We start from the raw sequence: 23,658 nt of genomic DNA on the forward strand, positions 1-23,658 counted from the left end.
TAACCCTTGCTGGTAATGAAGTCATGTCTTCAGTCAGTAGGAAAACATCACAGCTCTCTGGCAAAGAGGCAGACTGAGCTCCTGGAAGCTGCCAGATGTTCATTTTTCTCAACCCCCCCTCCTAAAATATCACCATAATTTTAGTTTACTCAGATGAATGAGCAGTTGACTAAACAGACATTCAATATAAAATTCACAGTAAGAAAAGAGACACTTGGGATAATTTTGATTGATTTACTTGGCAGAGTTTTGATAGCTACTGAAAAACATACTATTCATGTTTAGGTGAAAAATAAATGGAGTCAAATAAGTGTCACTGCATAGTACTAGGAGGTATATACAGCCACATGTAAAAATGCATAAACACAAACATTTCTGTACAGCAACTTTTCTTTTCAGTCTGTATAGAGAAACACTGGTTTATAATATGGGGAAAATATAAAGCAGACATACATGCAACAAGGACATGACAGTTACATAGGTCCCACCTGCCTCCCAACAGCTGAAATAACAATAATAACAATAATAACAATAATAATAATAATAATAATAAAAGCCTTTTTTGGGGAAAAAACTTGAAACCTGGAATGTTTTCATATTGAGGTTTCCAGAGAGCTTCAGATGTGAAACATATCTGAAGGTGATTTAAAGGCTTGATTCAAAGCCCTGTGAAGGCAATGGAAAGATTCCATTGGTTTCAGTGAGCTTGGGGTCAGACCCAGCTATTTTACCGTGATCCCATTCTGCCCTCCCCCAAAACCCAAAATTGAAATCTGCAGATAAAAATAAACAATCATATCATACAAAACTTTGTATATAGAATACAAAAGGTAACAGTTGACTTTTTGTATAAAATACAACTTTTTGATAGCATATTTATTTCACATATGTATAAATATAACCCAAATAATATGATTTTTATTATTCCTACCAAAATATTATTACTTTTTGTTGTTGTTTTTACAAAAGTTTACAAACAAATAATTCTTTATATTTACAACCCAATACTGTGAAGAGTGCCCAGTCAATGATGAAAAATAGACTTTAAGGGTAGTGCACTTAGCCATTGCAAAGAAAGAAAAAAAAGACACTAGCTCCATTCAGATACAAATGTTCTGAAGAAATGATACTGGATTCAAGTTTTGGTTGCAAGAGTCTTTCACAAGCTTGCATTTCAAATGCATCAGGCATATATTTACAGGACTGGAAATGGCCTCTACCTTTTTTGAATTTACTTCAGACAGGATGTAATTTTGCTCCCAGGGATGGCAATCACAGCCCAGTGTCTTTTGCACTCCTGGCTGAGGCCAACAGGACAACACTCAGCATTGAGTCCACCACTGCATGATATCAAAGAACCATAGAATCATAGAATATCCTGAGTTGGAAGGGAACCGCAAGAATCATTGAGTCCGACTCCTGACTCCTTGGGACCAGCTCCTCAGCTGAACAATTTTTTTACATCATTTGAGGATCTGGAAATCAGTCTGGTCTCAATACAGAAAGCAGTGGTGGCTTTTTCAATGGCATGTGAAGGTAGATGAAGTTACCAGACTTCAGTGCCCATTGCTCATGGTGGTACTAACTCAGCCTTGGCCTCAGTGGCATCCATCGCAGCCATCTGTTCCTACTAGAGCGCTGGCAGTCACTGCTGACGTGCTCGTGGACAGGGGGTGTGTGAGGCAGATGAGCCAATCCTCCTTCCACTTGAAACTCATGAAGCTACTACTTCAGTCTAGTTTTGCACGATTTATGCGGACAAACTTGTTAGATCGCATCTGTATCTCTCCAAACTTAGGTGGGACCCCAGTGGCCTGAGCTGAAAAGCTCTTCAAAGACTTGGAAAAACTTCTACTGACATATCAAAGGGACTGCATACACCCCAGCCAAAACTGGGGAGAAAAGGAAGCTTTCTGGGCAGCTGAGTCACCATGTTACACAATGCAGGGGTGTGCAGTGATCACTAGCTGGGTTGGCAGAAGGGACTCTTCAGCAGGCTTTCTTGTCCCTCTTCTTTCTCTGGGATTGAACAGCCTCAACTGGCATATCTAACTAAATGCCCATGTTACACCTTTTGTGGAGGTGCTGGTGCTCATTTGTGTGACGATGCTTCTTGAAACATCTTGAAAAATTGCGCCCATTTGAAATGACAGGGTGAAATGACTGGAAAAGCCTTATTAAAACCTCTTGCAAGAAGTAGGTCAGATACGTGCAGAGGCTATTGTCAAATAGTCTACTCATCCCACTGCCACTAACAAGGATGAATAAAGCACTTGCAGGGGCAGAGCAATGCCTCTTGGCACCAAGGCATGTGAATGTAGGCATTGTATTCCTTTGCCACATCTACTTTTAGCTAATTCAGAGGAGGCTGTGAAACACATCGCACCACATAATTTTAAAGAACAGCATTTTCATTTGAATTGCAAGATCTGTTCCCATCCATGAATCCTGTCTGAATCACTGTGGAACTGCATTATAGTGACATAGCCTACCTTTCTGATGCCCTTACTGACCAAGTCTATAGCAAAAAATTTAATATAGTCAAGACTATTCCCTGGCAGGTGTGGGACAGCCTGTATCCTTACTGCTCTGCTCTGTTAGCCTTCAAGGCAAGGTGGCTGCAAACTGCCTATGGGAATGGTCCTTGCCCCAGGATATCTTTCTAGCCTAGTGATGCACAGAAATTGCTCAGGGCAATATTAGCTGGGCCATTCCCAAACCCAGAACAGATGATCGAGTCCAGTGCCCAGAAATAATCCCCAGAACTGTGTCATGTACAAGCACGGATGTGGCTGAGTGGAGCCTTGTACTGAGAGTTATAATTGATGTGCATGCTAGTTTCAGTGGCAGAGCCTCTCGTACTCCAGACAGAGGCTATGGGGACCTGGGCCAGCACCAGAACTCTTTCAACTCCCCCCATATGGCAAAGGAGAAAACAGGATGGAACCAAAATGCTGTGCAATCAAAATGGCAGCTTCTCCCCAGGCAGATGATGGCATTTTGTCTGGGCTAAACCTGTTTGAGAGAAGAAGATCAGACTGAACTGCCTGATTGATATTCGCCATGACTTGAGATGAAAATGAGGACAGTGGCTTAGCTGAGCCACTTTAGGTATTTGCCCTCCTCTAAGCCGGACTGGGAAAGTCAGTGAGGGGCAAATCATGAGCACCCTTCTCACTCAAGTTTCTATTAAGTCGCTGGAGTCCCTGGGGTAGGGAAAGGTGGCAAAGTGAGGATCCTGAGCTTTGGTAGTAGTTCATCTCATGTTTCCCTCAATACCCAGAATGATGGTGCTGCTGGCAGGACAGCAGCATCCTCTAATACTCACTGCAAGCTCTGATGAAAGGGAGCACACCAATGCTAGAGCACACTGAATAACATGCTGGATGATCTGTTTCCTTCTTCCCTTGGATGAGACCACTTACCCTGCTGTGTGCTACAAAAGGTACAGGGTTTGTAACAAAATCATTGGGAAAGCAAATGTAAGTTTGTACTGTGCAGAAGTAAACAGTTTTTGTAATGCCATGAGATTTACACAGGGCTTGATGCTGTCAGGGCTGAGCAGTCCCAAGGAAGTTAAGGGCTGTGAACATGATGACTGAAGAGCTCTGGACCACTTGGGGTCTTACTTGCACTCAGAGAAATGATCCACAGCCCATACCACTGTCTGGTGCTTCCATGTGTGGAAAGCTGAACACGTTTTTTCCTGCAGACCCTGTGAGAAGAACTGATGAGTTTGCAATGGGCCAGGCACAGGTGTGGGGAACAGACCCTTCACATGTTTTCACTCCTTTGTGGCAGGCAGGAATATGACTTATGCTGTCACTTCAGTTTTGTTCCTAGAGCTAGTCTTCAAACAGGGCAGTTGCCCTATGTTGTATTTTAGAGGACAGCCCAGTTACTGGAGTGTAAATTAATAAAGCAGGTTGTTGGCATCAAAAGAGAAAGCTAATGTCCTTGCTGCCTCTTCATCTGGCTCCCCCTTGGTACTGTCACTTATGAGTGGTTCCCTAAAATTTCATCGAGGTTGATGTCTTTCATCCAGTCATCGTTACCAGGTTCTGTTTTCAGTAAAGAATCTATAAAATCCGAGTCACTGTTGAGCGCAGGTCCTATACTGTCACCTTGCTGGTTCAGAAAGTCAAACGCTAGGTCATTACCATGGTCACTTCCTTGGTAAGCCCGGGAGGTTTGGTTGGTAGTTGTGAAACCGGTTGATGGCAGAGATGATGGTGGTGTCATGCTTGTTCCTGGCTGATTCAAGGTAGGCACAGTCTGTCCTCTCAGCTGGTTGGGTCTTATGCTGAGCCCTCGTAGTGAGCCAGCAGATTGTCCATTTAGAGTCTGGTGCATTTGGTTTAGAGGGGGCCTCATTTGGACTCCCGCTGTTAACTGGTTAGGAGGTGCCAATGCACGCTGAGGAAAATGCTGGTTGCCTACATTGCGTTGCAAAGACTGGTTAGGGTATGGAGTGCCCGTGGGGAAACGGACCCCTGCAGGTTTCAGTGCATCCTGCTGCTTCACTGCAGCCTCTTGTGGGGCCCAGTTCTGGGCACTGGCAGAAGCTGTGATCATCACATTGGCCGGCCGTTGAGCAGGGATACCTGTCACTCCATGGGTCAAGCTTGGCCTTATTTGCTGAGAGTTGACCACTGACCCCGTCCCAAAAGCCGCCCCATTGTTTCCCTGTGTCATGGTTTGCTGCCGGGACACCATGGGGTTATTCTGACTGGGCAGAACTTGATTTTGGTTTCTGTGTGGCTGCATTTGGTTCATTCCTGAAGTCACATTGTATGTGCTTGGTTGGTTGCAAGGAAGGTTCCCATAGCAGCCCATACTCCGAGCAGCAGGAACAGAAGGCATCCGGGTTCCAGCAGGGGTGGACATGAGGCTGGAGCTCTGGGGCATGATGCTATGAGTTGAAATTGGGTTGGATAAGGACATGTTGCTAGAGCTCATGCTCACAGCTGGTGAACCACCTGGAAAGGAGAAAACAGAAGTGTTACAACAAGCACGAGTGCATCAATGTGTGGTGCCATTCAAATACGGCTCAAAAATGCAGTTTTCTATGAGCAGAGTTTCTTGAAGAAGACACTTTGCTCTTAAGACGACTTAGAAGAACTTGCTAAAGGCCTTGAAGATGCCTATCATCCAAAAGGTGGTTTGGCCTATCCTAAGCCACTCGTGATCTTTTCATCCGTTCAGAGGAGAGCACCATGAGCCAAAAGTGGTGCTCATTGTAAGAGAAATATTGGAGCAAGGCAATACTGAATTAATCCCTGACAGACTGGTTGAAAAACACCAATCATTTTTTAAACACAGCCAATGTAGATGGCACTGTGGAAAACCCTCTCTGCACACAATCAGCTGCTCCAAAGCTTAATTCCCTTTGCTACTGTTGGTTCCAGTACAAACCCTACAAGAAGCACGGCCCGAAGAAGCCAGGTGAAGGCAAATGAAAGGAGATGTTTCTTCACACAATGTGTGGGTCAGCCGAGGAAATCTGTGCCACATGGCACAGTACAAGCTAAATTCTCATACCTCTTTGGGTGGCCCCCAAAGTGTGAGAAAAGCTGTCAAATGAGCTTGCTACCAAGATATCACTGCATTTCAGGAATTCCCTGAGCCTTTCCCAGAAGAGGAACGAGGAGATTTGCTGTATCATAGGGTGCAACTAATAGCAATTGTTGGGCATGAGACACTGCCTTGGTTTGATCCTTTGTACATATGGCAAAACCAGGTGGAATTTGACTTACTTTGACTTAATCATCAAATCTTATTATATATAGGTCTGTGTGATTAATTTTATTAGTTGGTCCATCATCAGTTCCTTCCTACTACACAGGTGCTTCAAGACTGTATCATGCTTGCAGCATTCTCCAAATACTTGAGTCTCACTGTGGGGCCTGTTTTCCAGTCCTTTGGTCCTTTGGAGCTCCTTTCAGAACGTGACAGTTTTTGACATTCAGTTTCAGAGCTGTACATCATAGCTGGTCACAGTAATAACTTCTGAACATCTCCAATATGGATGTAAAGTAAGCTCTATTTTTCCAGTTCAGCATCATCTCAGACAATGTTATATGTCTGGTTTCAATCACACGGCCTGCTCATGGTGATACCTGGAGACCTGTCAGCCATTTCCTTTTGAGCTATGTTCATTTTGTGTCACTCAGGTTTCTTAACCAAAATAGGCAATGAGAAGTCAGATGCTTTAGAGGACATAATCTGAACAAGTATTGCCTTTTAAGTTGTGGTTTCATTGAAACAGACACCATGCAAGTTTGAAAAGATTCTTCTAACATCAGCCCATGTTGCTTGAAATTAATTACATCTTCCCCTTCCTAAATTCTTTATTATTTGGGCTGCATCTGCTCCCCAGTAGTTTTGCTGAGCTCTGCATTAGGCTACTATGGCTGCAATTACCTACTTAGTCTTTTAATTTTTATCATGGCATTAGCAGTCTCCCTTGGCGTTTCAATACTAAATAAAAAGTGACACTAAGAATCTGGAGAACCTCTCAGCCAACTCTTTTAAAACTCTTTAAGACAAATCATGTGCATACATATTTAAAAAGTCTATGTTTAGGAACAGCTGTTTAATATACTGTTCCTGTTGAAATTTCACCATAATGATGTTCAGCTCCCACAGACTGGAACCAAAGAAAAAATTATATATTTCTGCGTTTTCTGCATTATTTTTATACATATGCAACTTCCATTTAGTAATGGATGCAAAGAATTTTTTTTTTTCCTTAAGGAGTTAAAAAATAACTCTTCCCAAATCATTATTAACACTGAGTGTGACTCCACAACCAGAGTGCTTGTTCCAAATCAATATAAACATAGATATCTAAATTAAGAAGCTCCCCCTATCCTGGAAGGAAGCCTGTTCCACAAACAGGCTCTAAGTGGGAGACACTCGACTGTAGAGGATCTAATTAGCCTAACTGTGTTGTCCTAACTTAAGCACCTAGATTCAGTCCCTGTGCTGGGCAGCCCCTGGGACAGGATATGCTATGGGGAGTCCACCTGGTTTTATCCCAACAGGGACAATCAAATTCCCACAATCAGTGCTCAGCTGGCAACCACATGATTAGCCCCATCTTTGGCTTTGCTGGTGGGCTGTGCGTTTTTGGAACTACTGTAACATCTCCTATGAAGACAGGCTGACAGAGTTGGCGTTGTTAAGTCAGGAGGAGAGAAGGCTCTGAGGTGACCTAGTACTTTCCAGTACCTGAAGGAGGCTACAAGAGAGATAGAGAGGGACTTTTTACAAGGATATGCAGTGACAGGACAAGGGGGAATGACTTTAAATTGACAGAGAATAGTTTTATATTAGATATAGGGAAGAAATTTACTCATGGATGGTGAGACACTGGACTAGTGAAGAAGTTGTGAATATCCCATCCCTGCAGGTATTCAAGACCATGTTGGATGGGGCTCTGAGCAACCTGGTCTAGTGACAGGTGTCCCTTCCCATGGCAGAAGGTTTGGAACTAGATGATCTTTAAGGTCCCTTCTAACCCAAACCTTTCTGTGATTTTGTGATCTTTTTGCAGGGGTAACAGGGATGGGGCCCTGATTGTTTGCTCCCTTATGCCCATATCAAAGAGGAGGAACAGTACAGAATTCAGTGGCATTTCAAAAGATCTGGAACTGCAAGCTGGGGAGAGATGGTTCTCAGCCTCCAGCTGAACTAAAGTTTGTCGAGTCACTTCATTGCCACTGGGATGAAGCCCCTCCTGGGGTGATCCTGCCAGCTGTTGAGCAGACCCCAGGGCTACTATCACACTGCTCCTGCGAATGCTACACTTTTTAAAGAACACAACTGTTTGGTAAGGGGTTGTACTTGTTGCCAAAAGACGAAGCTTCCTCTTTCTTTGTTTTGCTATTTTTATGCTTTTATTTTTAATGCAAGTATTTTCCATTCTTATTTCTTCCAGATGGGAAGAAATGCCTTCCCCAGAAGCACTGTGTACAGCAGCTGGGCACCCCAGGCTACAGCAATTTGGAGAAACAGCTTCCCTACCTGATTCACTTGCTCTTTTCTTGGGGGTTTCCTGCCACAGCATGGCACTTTGGGGAAAAGTATAGAGAAATAAAATACTTAACCAAGTTTCTCCAGCCTGTGTGATTTTATTTAGCTTTTTGTTTCTTCTTCCCTGATCTGAGCAAAGCTATTCCCAGAAAAAGGGAACAGTTTCCCTACTGTAACTCCCTTATGCAAGAGTTTCCTAATCACTCCATCTGGTAGCTTTGCTGGAAGCTCCCAGAACAGCCCTTTCTCCCAGGCTTGCCTGAAAGGCCGCTGTCCTCCTGGGGCTCACTCAGCAGGGACTTGAGATTGGAATGGACAAGTGCCGCCATTCCCACATGTTTCAAACCCAGGAGATGGGACTCCAAATACCACAAGACTGGCAAAGAGTCCATCAGATTAACAACATGAGCTGCCACATAACAGTGGTGATCCACTCACTTTGGAGCCTTTCACAGATGTGGCTGCACTCACTTCCATTTTCTCTCTCAGACTAGAAATGGATTGTTTTTAAGTAAAAGCCAAGAGTCTCAGTTAATCATTTGATTCCAGGAACAAACCTTTAAAAAACACACCAAATCACAAGATTCTCCAGCAAACTCCTGGGGTTGCCAAAGCATTTTTTTTGGGAGTACAGGAGGTACCAAGCCAGTGAGCAGGGCCTTCACCATGGGCTATTACACTGGGATGTTAGAGCCAACTTACTGGAGAAGATTAACACCCAGGTGCATTAGAAAGCAGCAGTTTCCAGCAGCAGTTTCCAGGTTGCAGCAAGCTTATCACTGCTAGAACTTGTAAGCAGAGCAAAGGAGTGCATGAATGCTGCCTGGGCAGCTCAACCTGGCCCGTCCCTCAGAGCTGAGCTGGGGGTCCTGCAGAGCCAGCAGACTGGGTGGAGGGGTGGTATGTGGGTATGCTGAACTTCAGAGCTCATTAAAATTGTGATAGAAGCTGAAAAAGTTTTGCTACAAAGGACTGGTAAGAAGGAAAGACTCAGATCACTGGCTGAATCTGCAGAGCCAACAGTTATGGAAGGAAAAAAAAAACCCCATATTTTTTTCCTTAGAATGTTGCATACAAAAATATGCTAGAAGGCAAAGGATCCTTTTTATACTTACGTGCACAGACACTTTTGCAGCATAAAGAACATCCTTTGGTCCCATCTGCTGCATTTTCCCTACCTCCTCTCTCTCCTCAGCATCTCTTCCTTACTCTGCCTTTGTTCTCTGAGTGGCCTTCAGCAAATCAGCAAGGTGAACAGTATGAAAAGCCAAACAAGCAATCCTATGCTTCAAAAACTAGACTCACCAAGGAGACCAGGGCACAAGAGCTGAAGCAAAGGACTAGTCCTGAAGTGTTGGGCATTTCCTGCCCTGGGCAGTTCTGGCAGAAAGCAAGAGCTTTTACTCTACTGTTTGACTGATCTGTTGAAATGCTGCTTGTAGAGCAGCACTAAGGCCACAACCACAGCATATTAAACAGACCAAAAGTGCCACCCATGATGGTGCCATGCAAGGTACTTCAACATCTGTATGAGTGTCCTCACACTGTATGTGAACTGCTGTTTGAAGGGAGGGCTGGTCCTTATCTCAGTCTCTGAACCAAGATGCACCACACACATGAGAGAAGCATCTGAACACAGTGAGGTTGCATAGTCAAGAAGACATCTCTGCATCACGTATTTGGGTGCACATCTACTCCAGATAGCGCTAACAGGAGGGGTACCAAGCTCTCCTTGCCCCTATCTGAGAGGGGCAGTATCAGCCTGGATGAAGCACCAGATCATACACCAGCACTTCTCAGTGGTGCAGGACAGTAAGGTAAAGAGCACAGGAGAGCAGCAGCTACCACCTACTGCCTCTGCAGTGATGGAAATAGATGCCCAGAAAATCATGCCCCAGAAAATCATGCCCCATGCATGCACGGCTCTTATGGGTGGTCTTCCAGCTGGAAGGAAGGAAGAAAGGAAAGAGTTTAATTGAGCCCATGGGCACTTACCAGAATATTGGTTTGCTTGTTGCATGTTGACCACATTCCTTCTTTGGTCTTTATAATCTGGTGGTGGTCTTGTCAAGTGTCTGTTCAGCTGGTCTTGTGGAGTTACTTTCTCCTAGAGGATTAGAGTAGAAGTACATTAATTTGCTTTTCTTTATGCTTTCCTGGCTCTGTGTTTTGCCCATCTCTTTCTTTTTCTCAGTATGTACAAAACTGAAGTATTTCTTCTGTTCACCCTGTCTGGTCCACAGGACAGCCACCTGTGAAACCATGCCATCACCTACTGACATCTATATGGAAATCTTTTTGCTGTTTGCATTGTGTTTGAGTCTGGTTCAACTTTCCTCTCAGCCTCTGAGAACAATGGCCATATCTGCACTGCAGTACGAAGTGTCTTCCAATTTCACCCTGTGATCCCCATCCCCAGCCATGCCCATCCCTCCCTCACTCTGTCTTCCTACACTGGAGGGGCAACCACAAAACCCAGCAAAATCCTTGCTTTGTGCTCCCCCCAGCTCTCCTCCCTAGGGATACCAGAAGGACACATGGTTTAGCAAGGATGGTGCTGGGCTGGCTGTTTTCATGCCACTCAACATTGACCTGTGCTTCCCTGTACGTGTACATGGTGCTGTCTTTTCTCTTACATTGGGAGTACAAGAACTGGGGCAAGGACAGCAAGGAAAGATTGCAGAAAAAAAATATTAGTTGGGGAGATTTTTTTTCATTTTGAGCTTACAGGGATGTGTCTCTAGTGAGAGTAAGATAAAAATCCAGGTCCTTGAACTGAAATCTGACTAACTGCCCTGTGCTCATAAAGATCTGGAAAGAGCGGGCACCAGAGTCACTGCCAAATCTCTCACCAGCATCAATGTGATTTGATGCCTCCAGAGTGCTGCTGCTCACCCATGAGCAATGGATCCTCGGGATATGTGCCCCCATGGCAGGAAACTGTGAGTTTGGTGCACACTTTTGGTGGGCAGCTGCTGGGACAGCTTCACACCTCCTCTGCAACACGCACAGCTCTTGTGCTCAGCTGCCAGAATGGCAAACCAGCGTGTCAATGTGAAAGAGTCAGGCCCTGGCTGGGGATGCAAGTCCATTGGAGAAATTTGGGGATAATCTGCTTGAAAACAGCATGCAAATGGACCTTCTAGTGAAAAATCTGTATTTTCTTCTCCCAGGAGCACTTAAAAACACTGGGAGAAGAGCCTGTCTTGTGTTTTTTAGGCATTTCCACAATTCATGATGGGAATGAGGGGTCTGATTAAGATTTGTAAGGCTTTTTTTTATATCTTGCTCAACCTGAATCCTCGTGAAGAAGAGTGACTCCCAGGAAATCCCTGCAATCCATGTAAGAACTGTAGGCAAGCTTTATGTATGTTTCTATGTACACAATACAAAAGCAAAGCCAAGATGATCAAATTTCCATTTTATTTAAGAGAAGCTATTTGAGCAATTAAGTTTTTGTTCTGCTAAAAATTCAGCACAGAGAGCTGACTTGAAACTTCTTTTTTCCTCTGCATAAATTGAAAAGTCAAGAAGTATTTCCCTTATAGAATCTCCCATGACTCCTAAAATGACCAGAAACTCCCAACCAATCTCTCAGATACCAAAGGAGAGAGAAGAACTGGCTACAGATATCTAGAAATGCAAAAATAAAAACAAAGTAGGACTCATATACAATCCCAGCCAAGCACACAAACTTGTGTTGAACCCCAAAATCAAGGTACCTGATCCTTGTTCACACACAGGCATTTTACACCATGCTGCCTGGGTCACAGAGCCTGGAAGTCAGCTTTCCTCTGAGGCCAAAGTAGCATAGCAGTGCACCTTGGTCTACCTTGCAAAGAAAACCATGGATAATATTCATATGCCTCAAAACTGAGCATACGCTTGGTCTGTTCTTGTAATGAAACTGCAGTAGCTTGGACACTTGAGTTGTTTCACATAGACTGAAGAGGGTTTCAAAAAGGCTTAGAAAAGTGCTGAAAAATACAAGGTGCACTCTGAAGTTCTAGGCATTGCCAAAATGACCTTGAAGTTTTGGGGGGCTTTCTTGTCCCTGTCTTAGGTTTCTTTTCTATTGTTTTTGTGACAATATTTTCCATGTAAAATAAGGAATTAGTAAACTTACAGCTTCTGCCAACATCTGCTGCTGTAGAAGGAGTTGTTTTTGCTCCATCATTTGCCGTTGCAGAGCCTGTTTCTTTTCCATCAGCTGCTGATTCAACAATGATTGCTGGGATGAGTTCATGTAACCACTTCCAGTGTTTGGATTTGAGCAAGAACTGGAGCTTGGAGTGGGGCCAGCTCCCTGGCCTACCACAGAGTGTTGTTCCTGAAACAGAAGAAATGGCTTGTGAAGGATGAAAATAATAACAAGCATCAAGAAAAGGAAATAATCCTTTCAGAACACAGCCCACAGACTCTCAGGACAAGTGACTGATACAAAGGCTTTGACAAAGTAAGAAGGGGATTGAGTAACTTCAGCCCTTAGGAAAGACTCTGAAAATGTGCCAGGTGGTTCCAGTGGAAAACCTCAATATTGTACCAGGAGCTTGGGAAACACTAACAGAAGTAACGGAGCTGTCCTGGGGATCTTTCGGGAAACGTGCATCGGGCTGTACAGCAGTTTGTTTGACCACAAGGGAACAAACTCGGCGTCTGCTGGTTCCTACCATCTGGTGAACAGCAGCAAGAAGCTGCAGACTTATTGCTAGAAGTGGCATCTATTCTTAGAAAATACAGAGGTGGTAAGTTAATACTTCACAGTGGGGTGAATGGTGCTGCTTTCATTCGTCCAGTCATCTCCCTGACAAGAGAAATCTCTGAGAGACTGCTAATTGATTCCCATTAGCAACAGGATTAAATTGGCTTAGAGTGTATCAACTTCCTTGGTAAAATAAATGCGTAACTAAGAAGGACCTTGAAGAGTATTTTAGGGTCTCTCTGGTCTTTGCAAGGGATCTAGATCTGCTTCCTCTTCCCCATGTGCAGCACCATAAGGAAGGGATGGCAAAAAGTCATTTAGAGGGCAATGGGGAAGGTACACGAGGACTCAAACCATGCTTATACAAGATGAGAATGTACATGGAATGACAGTATGCTGCTCCATTTTTCTTGGCCATTATTTCCCTTGGCAGAAATATGTTTTCTGCCTACTTGCTCCAGCAGTGTTTGGTACTTGGGTATTTACCAAATATAGGAAACAGCTTTCTCAGTACATACACAAAAATACTCAGCCTATGTTAGATCACTCAATACCCAGGTATTTCTTCGCCACACAGCTACAAAGAAAATGGAATACACTGAAGAGGTCACACCAGTCATGAGACACATCCATTCTCTGATCCCACTTGGCTGCAATTCACCATAAGAACCAACCACATAACTCTCTATAACCTAAGAGGCAGAAGCATTTTTGCCTTGCAACACAAGACTCCACAGCGGGAGTCTGACGCTCCCTGTTAAGCAGTGGTTCTCTCAATGCCGAGGTGTAGAGCCAGGATCTGGGCTCCTATCCTAGTAAAGCTCTGTGCCATGGCCATTGTCCCCCATGGAAATATGGACTGACAGACACTGAAACAAGGATTGGTCATATGTAGCCTACCCCTGCCCTGAAGGCCGCGGAGCACTGATGTTTCGCGCTTTGCAAACTCCAGGGAAGCTCATTCCTGCGCCTTAGCTTTTGCATCCCTCCCCTCCCCAGTAACACACACACACACCACAGACTAATTCCACTTATCTTTCTACCATCTGGCATGGAAGAAGCACAATGATTGTTATGGGTATTTCTATTTTAAAATAACTCTGTGGCTTCTAGATGGGGCCACATGAGCATGTAGCTAGTTAGATAAAGTATTTGAAGACTGTTACTGAAATAAAAACCATGACTTTCTTCTGGAGCCACCTGCAGCCCCCAAGGCAGTGTTACAAACCCACCCTTCAAATTTATTGGGCTCTTACACAATTATATCCTGCACACTTTCTTTCAGTTCCAGAAGGAATCTAGGATTGCTCGGCACTGCCACATTTTTCAGCCCTTATGTTAGCTGCAAGATAGAAAATACCTCCTCTCAACAGACCTGCTTGCCAAGTTGTTGCGCAAACTTTTTTGTCTTTCCTAAAATATTTTGAAAAGAAAAATATGTTACAATAAATTGGCTTTGACTTCTATATTCAAATGACAACTCTAGCTTGAACCCAGCCACATGTTCCATCCATTAATAGAATTCATCTGTTGCATTTTTGCACAGATAGTGAAGGCTCCCCCAAATGTGCTTTCAGTGCTACGTAAAAAAAACAACAAAGCCTAACTTTTTCTTTCCCTCATTCCCTACCAGCCCATATAAGCAGTGGGGGGATTTTGTTTTAAGATAAACTGTGTAGTGTTCATTCAATCTATCAAAGAAAGCTCTTCTGTAATAGCCATTGGCACAAAACACCAGCTGCTTGGCAAACAGACCCTGAGAAAACAGTGTAAATCATCAACTTGGAGCCAGGTTGGGGTTTTTTTGCATTTGGTCCTTTCTCTGCTGTTCATGAAATGTCAGTGTGAGCCTATGAATCTACGATGTGTTACTTCTCCTGCCTGCTGATCTTCCCGTTGCAATGGGAGAAGGAAGAACAGTTTCCTAATAAATCAGGGGACTAGCTGCACAGCAGTTTGACCCTTCACGAACCAGTGCTATCGAGCCTTGCTCTCACCCTGTGCTTCCATCACTGCAAATCAGACAGCAGAAGGGCTACACTGCTGCCAGGGACGTGGGGCTTTGCCCCTGCACTAGGACAAAGTGTGCCTTCTGGCATCCCTGAGAGGAACGGCAGGTTTGGGTTGGAGTTATCCTGCTTTTGTTGAACTGTTTCATCCTGCTCTAAGCCCAGCTTTACTGCAGCAGCTTTACTACAACTCCACACATCTAGAGCTGCAGGTTTTTAATGTCATTCCTGGGTTCCCATGCTGCAGTTCATGTGGTTTAACTTTAGAAAGCCCTGACCAAAGAAAGTCTGGAGTGGGACGTGCATGTCCCCTTGCCCACGGGCACCTCTGCCCAGCAGGCTGCTGAGGCAGCCCAGCATCCCTCCAGCTGGGGAGCCCCGAGTGCTTGCCTGACACCTCATTGTTTCCATGCACAAGGAAGGTAACTTGTCCACTTTGCCCCCAAGGAGGTGACATGATGAGAAGCACATCTCTGTAGCCAGCCAGGTGTCAGGGATGGGCTGGGAGCATCACACCTCCAACAGGTAGAAATATCCACCTGGGTTTACCCCCAGTTCCTGCCCCACTTGTTGGCACTGCTCATGCATGCTACATTCCTCCAGCGCTGCAAATGACCTACCGCCCTTTCAGGGCCATCCCTGGTGCCAGCTGGAGCCGGGTTAGTATTCACCAACCACCACAAAACTCCATCTGGCCTGCTGGTGCTGAAGCTTCAGCATGGCAATGCTCGACATACAAAGCAGATGTGTGGCACCACATTATCTGATGTTACAGTGATATATAAAACCTGTGAGATGCAGAAAGATAGACAGGGAGAGCTCCTCAGAGCTGGTAGCACAACAGCGGTTTTGTTCATAAGCATCTCCAAGAACATTATGTTCAAATGTTTAAATTAGCAGTAAAAAAAGCATTTGAGACCGAGTTTGCCTTTTGCTATCACTGCTGCAGCTGATTTGTGTGCATACAAATGAAGGGATGTTTTGGCTTCTAAGACATATATGAACTTTCTAAAATAGACTTTTCTTTTTTTTTCCTCTCCTCTCCTCTCCTCTCCTCTCCTCTCCTCTCCTCTCCTCTCCTCTCCTCTCCTCTCCTCTCCTCTCCTCTCCTCTCCTCTCCTCTCCTCTCCTCTCCTCTCCTCTCCTCTCCTCTCCTCTCCTCTCCTCTCCTCTCCTCTCCTCTCCTCTCCTCTCCTCTCCTCTCCTCTCCTCTCCTCTCCTCTCCTCTCCTCTCCTCTCCTCTCCTCTCCTCTCCTCTCCTCTCCTCTCCTCTCCTCTCCTCTCCTCTCCTCTCCTCTCCTCTCCTCTCCTTTCCTCTCCTCTCCTCTCCAGTTTGGGTCTGGATGGATATAATTTCTGTTGTCCTGTTTGGGGCCATTCCTGATGCTTTCACCAAGCTGCTGCAGGTTGCCTTACCTTTGTCTCCTGGCCTGGCCAGCTTGGCCAGCCTCTGCCCTGCCTGTGCCCTGCCAGGTGTGGCAGCTCCCACCAGTGAGCCCCTGCCCAGTTCCTCCTGGGCCTGTGCTCCTGCAGCTCTTCACTGCAGGCTTTCTCCTGTGCCAGGACCCCTCATGCTGCTGCTCAAACCTTTGACAAAAAATGGTGCTCTCTGGGCTGAGCTCATGGCAAGGAGCTGTGGGCATCCCTCCCTTCATGACCTCACAGCACTGCAAGCTCCTTCCATGCCACTCTGAAGAGGCTCCTCTGTGGAGCTCAAAAAGGTCAATGAAAGAAAAGCAAGACATTACTGCCTTTACCAGGGAAAGATGGGATTTTCCTTATTGCTGCTTTTATACTGAGCAGTAAGAGCACTGTGCGACTGGAGAGGGATTTCAGCAAAGTGGAAAGCTGTGAGGGCCCTGTGCCACTGGGGCAAAGTGCACCTTTCCCCTTTCCTCTCCTCTCCCTTTCCCTACAAAGCTTGTCAGGAGCTCTGAAAGCTTTTTGCAAGCTTATGTCTCTGCATTCTTAGTTCAGAAGTGGTATAAGGACAGTTGGCTGGAAAGGGGAAAAACCTTTCCCCTTTCTCCTGGAAATGCTTTGAATTTATGAATAATTTTGATGGGACAGAAGGGAAACAATGGTCAATTTTGTACTAAACCACAATACTTGCAGAAGCCCTGACATCTGTGCCACAAGCAGAGCTTCTACTTCTTGCAGATTTTCCCTCAAAAGGAGATGGGGAATTTTTCCACCTTTCTGTTCCTCTGTGGGGCAACTTATTTTGCACCCTGCATCAGATCAGGAGTGACAGCTCTGACTTTTGCTGTTCTTTTGCATCAGTTCTGGCTCAAAGAAACAAAGAATTAAAAGAAGAAAGGAAAAGTCTTCAGATCCATTTATGGAAGCCTGCTCAGTGACAAATGCCTGCCTTACAAAAAGCTGCTCCCAGGGGAAAGGATGTGCAAAGTCATGTTCATCTGGTGACCAAACTTATGCATGATGTCCTCACTCATAAGCAGTTTGAGTCAGTTGTGTTAATTGGCATTGTGGGCTACTTAGAGTGAGGATGGTGAAGGAAAAGGCACCTCTGTGGATTTCTTCAAGGGACCAGTGGCTGTCCCAACTGTGTGAGCTTCTTGGGGACTTTCTACTTTGACTGCAAGCCACCCTGGACAACTGACCAATTCGAAAAGGAGAAGGAGGAAGAGGAGAAGAATGAGGAGGAGGAGAAAGAAAAGGAGAAGGAAAAAGGGGAATGGTTCAACCAAGTCCTGGACTGTTTCAGAGTAGTGCAAGGCTGGTAGCAAAGCCCAGACCCCCGTGAGCCCCTGGTGTGAGCCTCCACAGCCTCAGCTGGCACGCTGCTTTCCACAGCCACAAGCTGAGGCTCTCCTGCAGCTGCTGGGCCATGCACTTAGGCTTACTGAGAAGAGCTGGTCTGACCCATGCAACTTTAGGAAGCTGAGCGCAGGGTGCTTTGCTGAATGGCCAGTCTTAGTATCTGCCAGCCCTCTTCTGAGCCACCTCTTTTTTGCTGCATTTAATAGGAGTGCTAAATACTGGTGTTTTCATGGTCATCTGAACTCCAAGCACTGAATGCTTGTGTCCTTGCCTCAGACAAGAAAACCAAACTCCAGCAGGACCATGACAGAGTGCCTGTCAAGTAAGAACTCTTTCAGCTCCAGTAAAAAAGCTAAAGAGTTTTCATATTTTTGGGAATAACTCCCACTCTTGACTGGAGTGCAGAGGGCTGCTTTCTGTGCCAGTGTATACTGTGAGAGCACCAAGAAGTTCCTGAGGTTAAACTCATCTGCAACAGCTGAGGATCTGATCTGTGTATAAGGAAATAAGACAGACAGGGGAGAAGGACAGCCAGGCAGATCTTCCCTTGCCTTACTGCTTGATCAGCCCTGTGAGGGTGGAAAACATTATCTTCCTGAGCAACGCAAACTCATTCAACCTTTTATCATATTTTGAATACGCAGCATAAACGTTAGTCTCCTCTAAGTTTAGGTCTCTAACAAAAAACTTGGAGCAGATTCTCTCTAAACTGCCTGCTGCAGCTCTCCCTTCCCTATACAGGGAGATGGGGCTGTATAATTAGGCTTCAGATGTTTAATATAGATAACTGATTTGGGAACCTAGATTAGATGATAGGAACATTCCCTTACATGCCTCATTTTGGATGCTTATAGTCATACTTGAGTAAGATGCCTGTAAGAGTGTGAACACCCTTTGATTTGTCAAGCACTAGTGAATGACTTTCTATGTTGTATAGAGTGACCTAAAAGTCTCCCAAATTAACCAGGCAATAGATACTGTTATAGGTTGAATTTCCCCTAATACCTTCCAGAGAATATTTTTATGCATTCCAGGAAGATTGCTTTTATATGTATAAACAGCATTTGAAAAACCTGAATACTACAAGATCCCAAGAGCTGGCTTTGCTATGTCTAATATCCAGAGACACACCTGGGTGAAGGCTGCAAAAGATTTCCTTTCAGTAATTTTGTGGAGTGTTTATAAGAAGTTGGCTCAGCCATATGGGACTATCGTCTGTGTTTTTCTCCTGAGAACATCTGAGCTCTCAGGATAAAAATTTCAGGACCAACTATGTTTCCAAGGCACATACACAAGGAAACATTGACACTAGCATTGCAATTTCACAAGCACAGGCTATCTGCCAGAAATACTTGTGCCTTTGTCCAACCAGGGAAAAGAAGCAAATGCTGTGTCACTCCTTCAATAAACTGAGTGGTAGAGCCCAAAGAGGAAATGCAGACTAATCCCTTCAAACACTGAAACTGGAAACGCTCCTGACAGTAGGGAGCACACACCTGATTTCTGCATCCTCATGGTGTAAGTCACCCATCGGAGTGATATGCTTGGACAGCAAGTGATGCAGCAGGTACTCATGCAGAGGGATAAGTATTTCAGCAAACCCAGCTGCTGCAGCTCTCACTGGAAGATCCAGGGAGTTGAGGCTTTTTAGAAAGACAATTTTTTGGACACACTGAAATTTAAATGTACCCTGTAACTATTTTCAGAAATAGGTAACACTGTGCACAATCTCAAACATAAAAATGGGTGAGCAAATCGCTGAAAGGAGCCAATCCTCACTTTGACAGATAGTTAGTTATTTGTGCAATTCTTCATAGAAACCTATTCTAGCACTTTGCCTGTTCAACACCAACAAGGAAGCTGCTCATGCCCAAGATCCTTGTGAACGGATTTTCAGATTTATTTGTAGCCCTGCCATAATCCCTTGCCAGAGAGCTGCACAGCCCCGCAGCCACTAGCAGGCACTCTTAGAACAACGTTCCCAACCCCAGCTCCTTAAACTTGGGCAAAGTGGGAGCTGCATCTTGCAGGGTGCAAGGCTCAGATGCAGCCCTTGCACAATCACATAGCAACAGACCCAGGAACAGCGCCTCATTACCAGCCTTGTCTGACAATCAAGTCTTTAATGAGAACAAAGGTTGACAGTGATTAATCATTAAGACATTTCTTGTTCCTTGCTGCACGTGTTGAAGGCAGCCTCCTGCCGGGGTAGTCTGGCACATTTCCTGTCTGCTCTATACCAGGGCCCGTGTCCGGACACACAGGGACGTCTTTTCCCAAAACCAAGCACACAGATGAATGTCTTGTCTCCATTTCTGAGCACGGCAAATTCGGAATGCATGTGCATTCTGCAAAAATAATAAACCTTCAGCTGTAAATTTGATTGCTGTATATTCAGGCAAAATGACCTAAAGGAGATTTGTTCATGTCAGAATTTTTCCCAGAGACATCAAGGATGGATTATTAGTATTTTACCATGTGCACCGTGATGAACTTTTAATGTCATCTTCTGGCATAATGTATACATGAAGGTGTCCATTTTAGAAATATTTTGTTTATTTGTAATGAAAATAACATGCACGTGTTGAAAGTTCAACAGAGGAGGTTATTGTGAAATGTCTGCATCAGAGGAATGTTGGCTCCATCGAAGTCAATGGCAAAACTCCAGCTGACTTCAACGGGGCTAGAATTTCCTCCCAGATCTCCATCCAGCCACAGGGGCACGGTGGCACTCTTGGCTTGGAGTGACCTCATCTTACACTTTCTGGACAAAATACCTGGTTCAGAGAGATGCCAGCAGAGAGCCTTCACTGATGTACTTGGGCAAAGACTATCCTGTGCTCTGTATGGAGCTCTATTTTTAAATGCCTCATGAACTCTTATTCTGAAATAAGTTTGCCAATAAGCATGAATGATGAAGGCTCCCATCTGGTTTTGGACAAAACCAAACACATAATGATTTGTTCTACTTCAGCATTACCATTTGCAATGGCAGCAATATGCAATATCTACACTACAACAAGCCAAGCCCTTTAGTTTACTATCACACAATTGCAGGAAACCAAATGAGGGAGGTTTAAGAAACTGCCCCTCCTCTAGCTGGAACAAGAGCTGGTGTGAGGGGTCCTGTTTTGCCTGGTACTACAGGACAAGGTACGTGCATACTTGCAGGTTCTGTGCTTCCACTAAGGAGTGGTAATTTCCAGCTGAGACAGTGAAAACTTCCTAAACTGGTTGAATTAGACGCTTGTGATTATCTGTCTGTATCTTTAGTATGGGCATATATTATCTGTGTATATGTATACCTTACTCATCTAATAAATGTTCTTGTCTCACTGCCATATGTTTATTATCTTTCACAAAAATTTTCTAGCCTGAGGTCGATAGAGAAAATTTCAGCCCACTTAGAAAAGCTACAATCAATCAAAATAAGAGTCTTGCAAGAGGAAGCGCCAGGTAATTCAGTAATAGGTGACTCTCATACACACATGTTTATATTTCAATGTTCAGTTTACAAAGCAGCTCTAAACAGAACATTCTAACAGAACTAATGGAAAGAGAATAAGTCTGTGCCTTTTGATCACAAACACTAATGCAAAATTCTATAGGAAATTACTGTAATTTTTTATGCTCTTGATTTCCAGGCTAGTCTCTAGTTTCCTCAGCTTTTTTTTCCACTAGCATTTATCTAGGTTTTCTTTGCACCTTCCATATCCATCCCTATATATGATTCACCCTCTCTATTAATTGTCTGTAGTTTAAACAAATTTGTGTCACTTCTAATTAACAAGCACCAAAAAAAAAAAGAAAAGAAAAGATGACATAATATGGAAATTTTCCTCAAGCAATAAAAAAAGCAAAGCAAATACCATAAATGCCAATTTTTCTGCAGGAGGAGGGAGTAGGCAACCTGGATGTAAAAATATTTAATGAAGACAAAAAATAATTAAACACACAGAATAATAAGAACAGCAGAAAAACCACATCACTGGAACCAAACACTTGAATTCAAATGAGCACAACATGGGTTGCATGACTGTCAGAAACACATATTAAGATCAAAGCTCTCCTGCTGAGAATACACAGCAAGAACATGAGCATCCTTAAACTGTAGCCTCCTGGGATCAACTTTCTAACACCGACAGCTCTGAACTCTGATGGCAAACAATGGCCAACACTGAAAAGCAATGTGTGAAGAATGGCTCTGCCCTGCGTCTCCCTGCATTCATGGGACATGCAAATGGGACATGCCTCAGGTGGGACTGGATCTCTTTGTTCCCAGTTACCTGCCCTGGGACAACGACTGGTGCTAACCAAAATCAGCATCTGGTGCTGATGGCCAAGTGTCACTGGGCGCAGAAGCAGGGAGTGGGACAAAAACAAATGGTTTCCAACAGGGACAGCCCATGGCACTGGTGCAAGTGCACAATGCAGGGTTCAACAGAGCAGCTTCGGCTGCCCATCTATGCAGTTTTAAATGAGTCCTTATCACACAACCCCAACTGTGGTCTTCCCTATCCTTCCTTTATAACAATCACTGTCTTTGTTATAAAACAACTTTATTTGATGGGAGTTAATTTGCAGGAATTGTCATAAACCTAAGATCCTGCCATCCCCTTGCACTGTTTTGATGAGTGTGATAAAATGGTGCCAGTGGCTGCAGCAGCCTGAGGGTTTGACAAATCTACCTATCCCTCATCTGTCTGTGCCAACAACAGTTTCATTAAAATGTGAAAACACTAGGTTTCCTGAAAAGCCCTCCTGGGATTTGAATAATTTTTCATTATGATCTCAAGATGTAGGAAGCAATGCAGTTTTCTCAGGTATCCCAACAGCTCCAAATACTTCTCTGGGTCAGGCAAAGAGTAAAGTCAAGACCCTGAATTTTAGGAAAGCAAAATTCCTGCCATTCAAGGAGTTAGTCAATAGGACCTCCTGAGAAACTGCCCTCAAGGACAAGGGAGCGCAACAGAGCTGGCAAATCTTAAAGAATGCTTTCCGTAGAGTGCAAGAACTCTCAATCCCCAGATGTAAGAAATCAGGAAAGGGAGGCAAGAGACCGACATGGATGAGCTGGGATCTGCTGGTCAAATTAAAGGGCAAGAAAGAAATGCACAAGGAGCAAGAACAGGTATCCCAGGAAAAATACAGGAATGCTTCCCAGCTGTGTAGGGATGGGGTCAGGAAGGCCAACATGTGGCTGGACCTGAACTTGGCAAGGGATGCAAAGAGTAACAAGGAGGGTTTGTACAGGTGTGCCAGCCAGAAAAGGAAGGATAAGGAAAGCTTTACTCCCTCGATGAACATGACTGTCAAACCGGTAAGAATGGATGATGAGATACTCAACAACCTTTTGCCTCAGTCTTCACTAGCAATCTCTATTCCCATTTATAGTTTTAAACTAAAAGAGTGCAGATTCAGACTAGATATAATGAAGAAAAAATTTTACAAGGTTGGCGAATCACTGGAACAGGTTCCCCAGAGAAGTTGTGAATGCCCCAGCCCTGGAAATGTTCACAGTCAGGTTGGACAAGGTTCTGAGCAACATGGTCTAGTGGAAGGTGTCCCTGCCCATTGCAGGAGAGTTGGACTAGATGATCTTTAAAGGTACCTTCCAACTCAAACAATTTTATGGTACTAAGACTCTTTTTCTTGGAGGGGTAACAGGGTTAGACAGAGCTCATCCACTTCTGCTTTCAGCCCTGAAGAGTCTAACTCTTTGCCTGGCCAGGATTCCCATTGTGGAAGTTGATCTGCTGCCTCACTGCCCCTCTGGAAGCGTTACCAAGCATGGTGGTTATCTGCTTCAGGAGTAAAAGGTTAATCAAAGGTGACATAGGGCCACTAATACTGTATAATGGCACAGGCCCTTCAAGGAGCACCTGGCATCTCACTGAGCTCAAAGAAAGGTGCAAGAGTGCTTGGATGCAGTGGGTTGTTTCTTCTGTTCTTTATCTCCAACCTTTAAAAAGCTGCAATGGAGCCAACTAGAGAGGTCAGAATAGCTCGATCCACCAGGGACCAGTCCTGCTTTGGACAGCATGCCTGGGAGGAATTATCTGAGGAAAGTCTTCCTTCAATCAGATGAAGTAAAAAAATGAATTATACTTCTGGCATTTATTTAAG

General features: G+C 44.5%; 1 protein-coding gene across 1 annotated transcript in view; it reads right to left on the minus strand.

Annotated features, from left to right (window-relative positions):
* Positions 1–220: 220 nt before the first annotated feature.
* Positions 221–23,658, minus strand: part of MAML2 (mastermind like transcriptional coactivator 2) — a 208,400-nt gene continuing 184,962 nt past the window's right edge. The window contains exons 3-5 of the mRNA XM_032099215.1: positions 12,164–12,367; positions 10,033–10,144; positions 221–4,979 (exon numbers count right to left, since the gene is read on the minus strand). Coding sequence (XP_031955106.1) covers positions 3,997–4,979; positions 10,033–10,144; positions 12,164–12,367 — 1,299 coding nt within the window. The 3' untranslated portion in view covers positions 221–3,996. The remainder of the gene's footprint in view (positions 4,980–10,032; positions 10,145–12,163; positions 12,368–23,658) is intronic.

The sequence above is a fragment of the Corvus moneduloides genome, chromosome 2 (assembly GCF_009650955.1).
Source record: "Corvus moneduloides isolate bCorMon1 chromosome 2, bCorMon1.pri, whole genome shotgun sequence".
Classification (NCBI taxonomy): domain Eukaryota; kingdom Metazoa; phylum Chordata; class Aves; order Passeriformes; family Corvidae; genus Corvus; species Corvus moneduloides.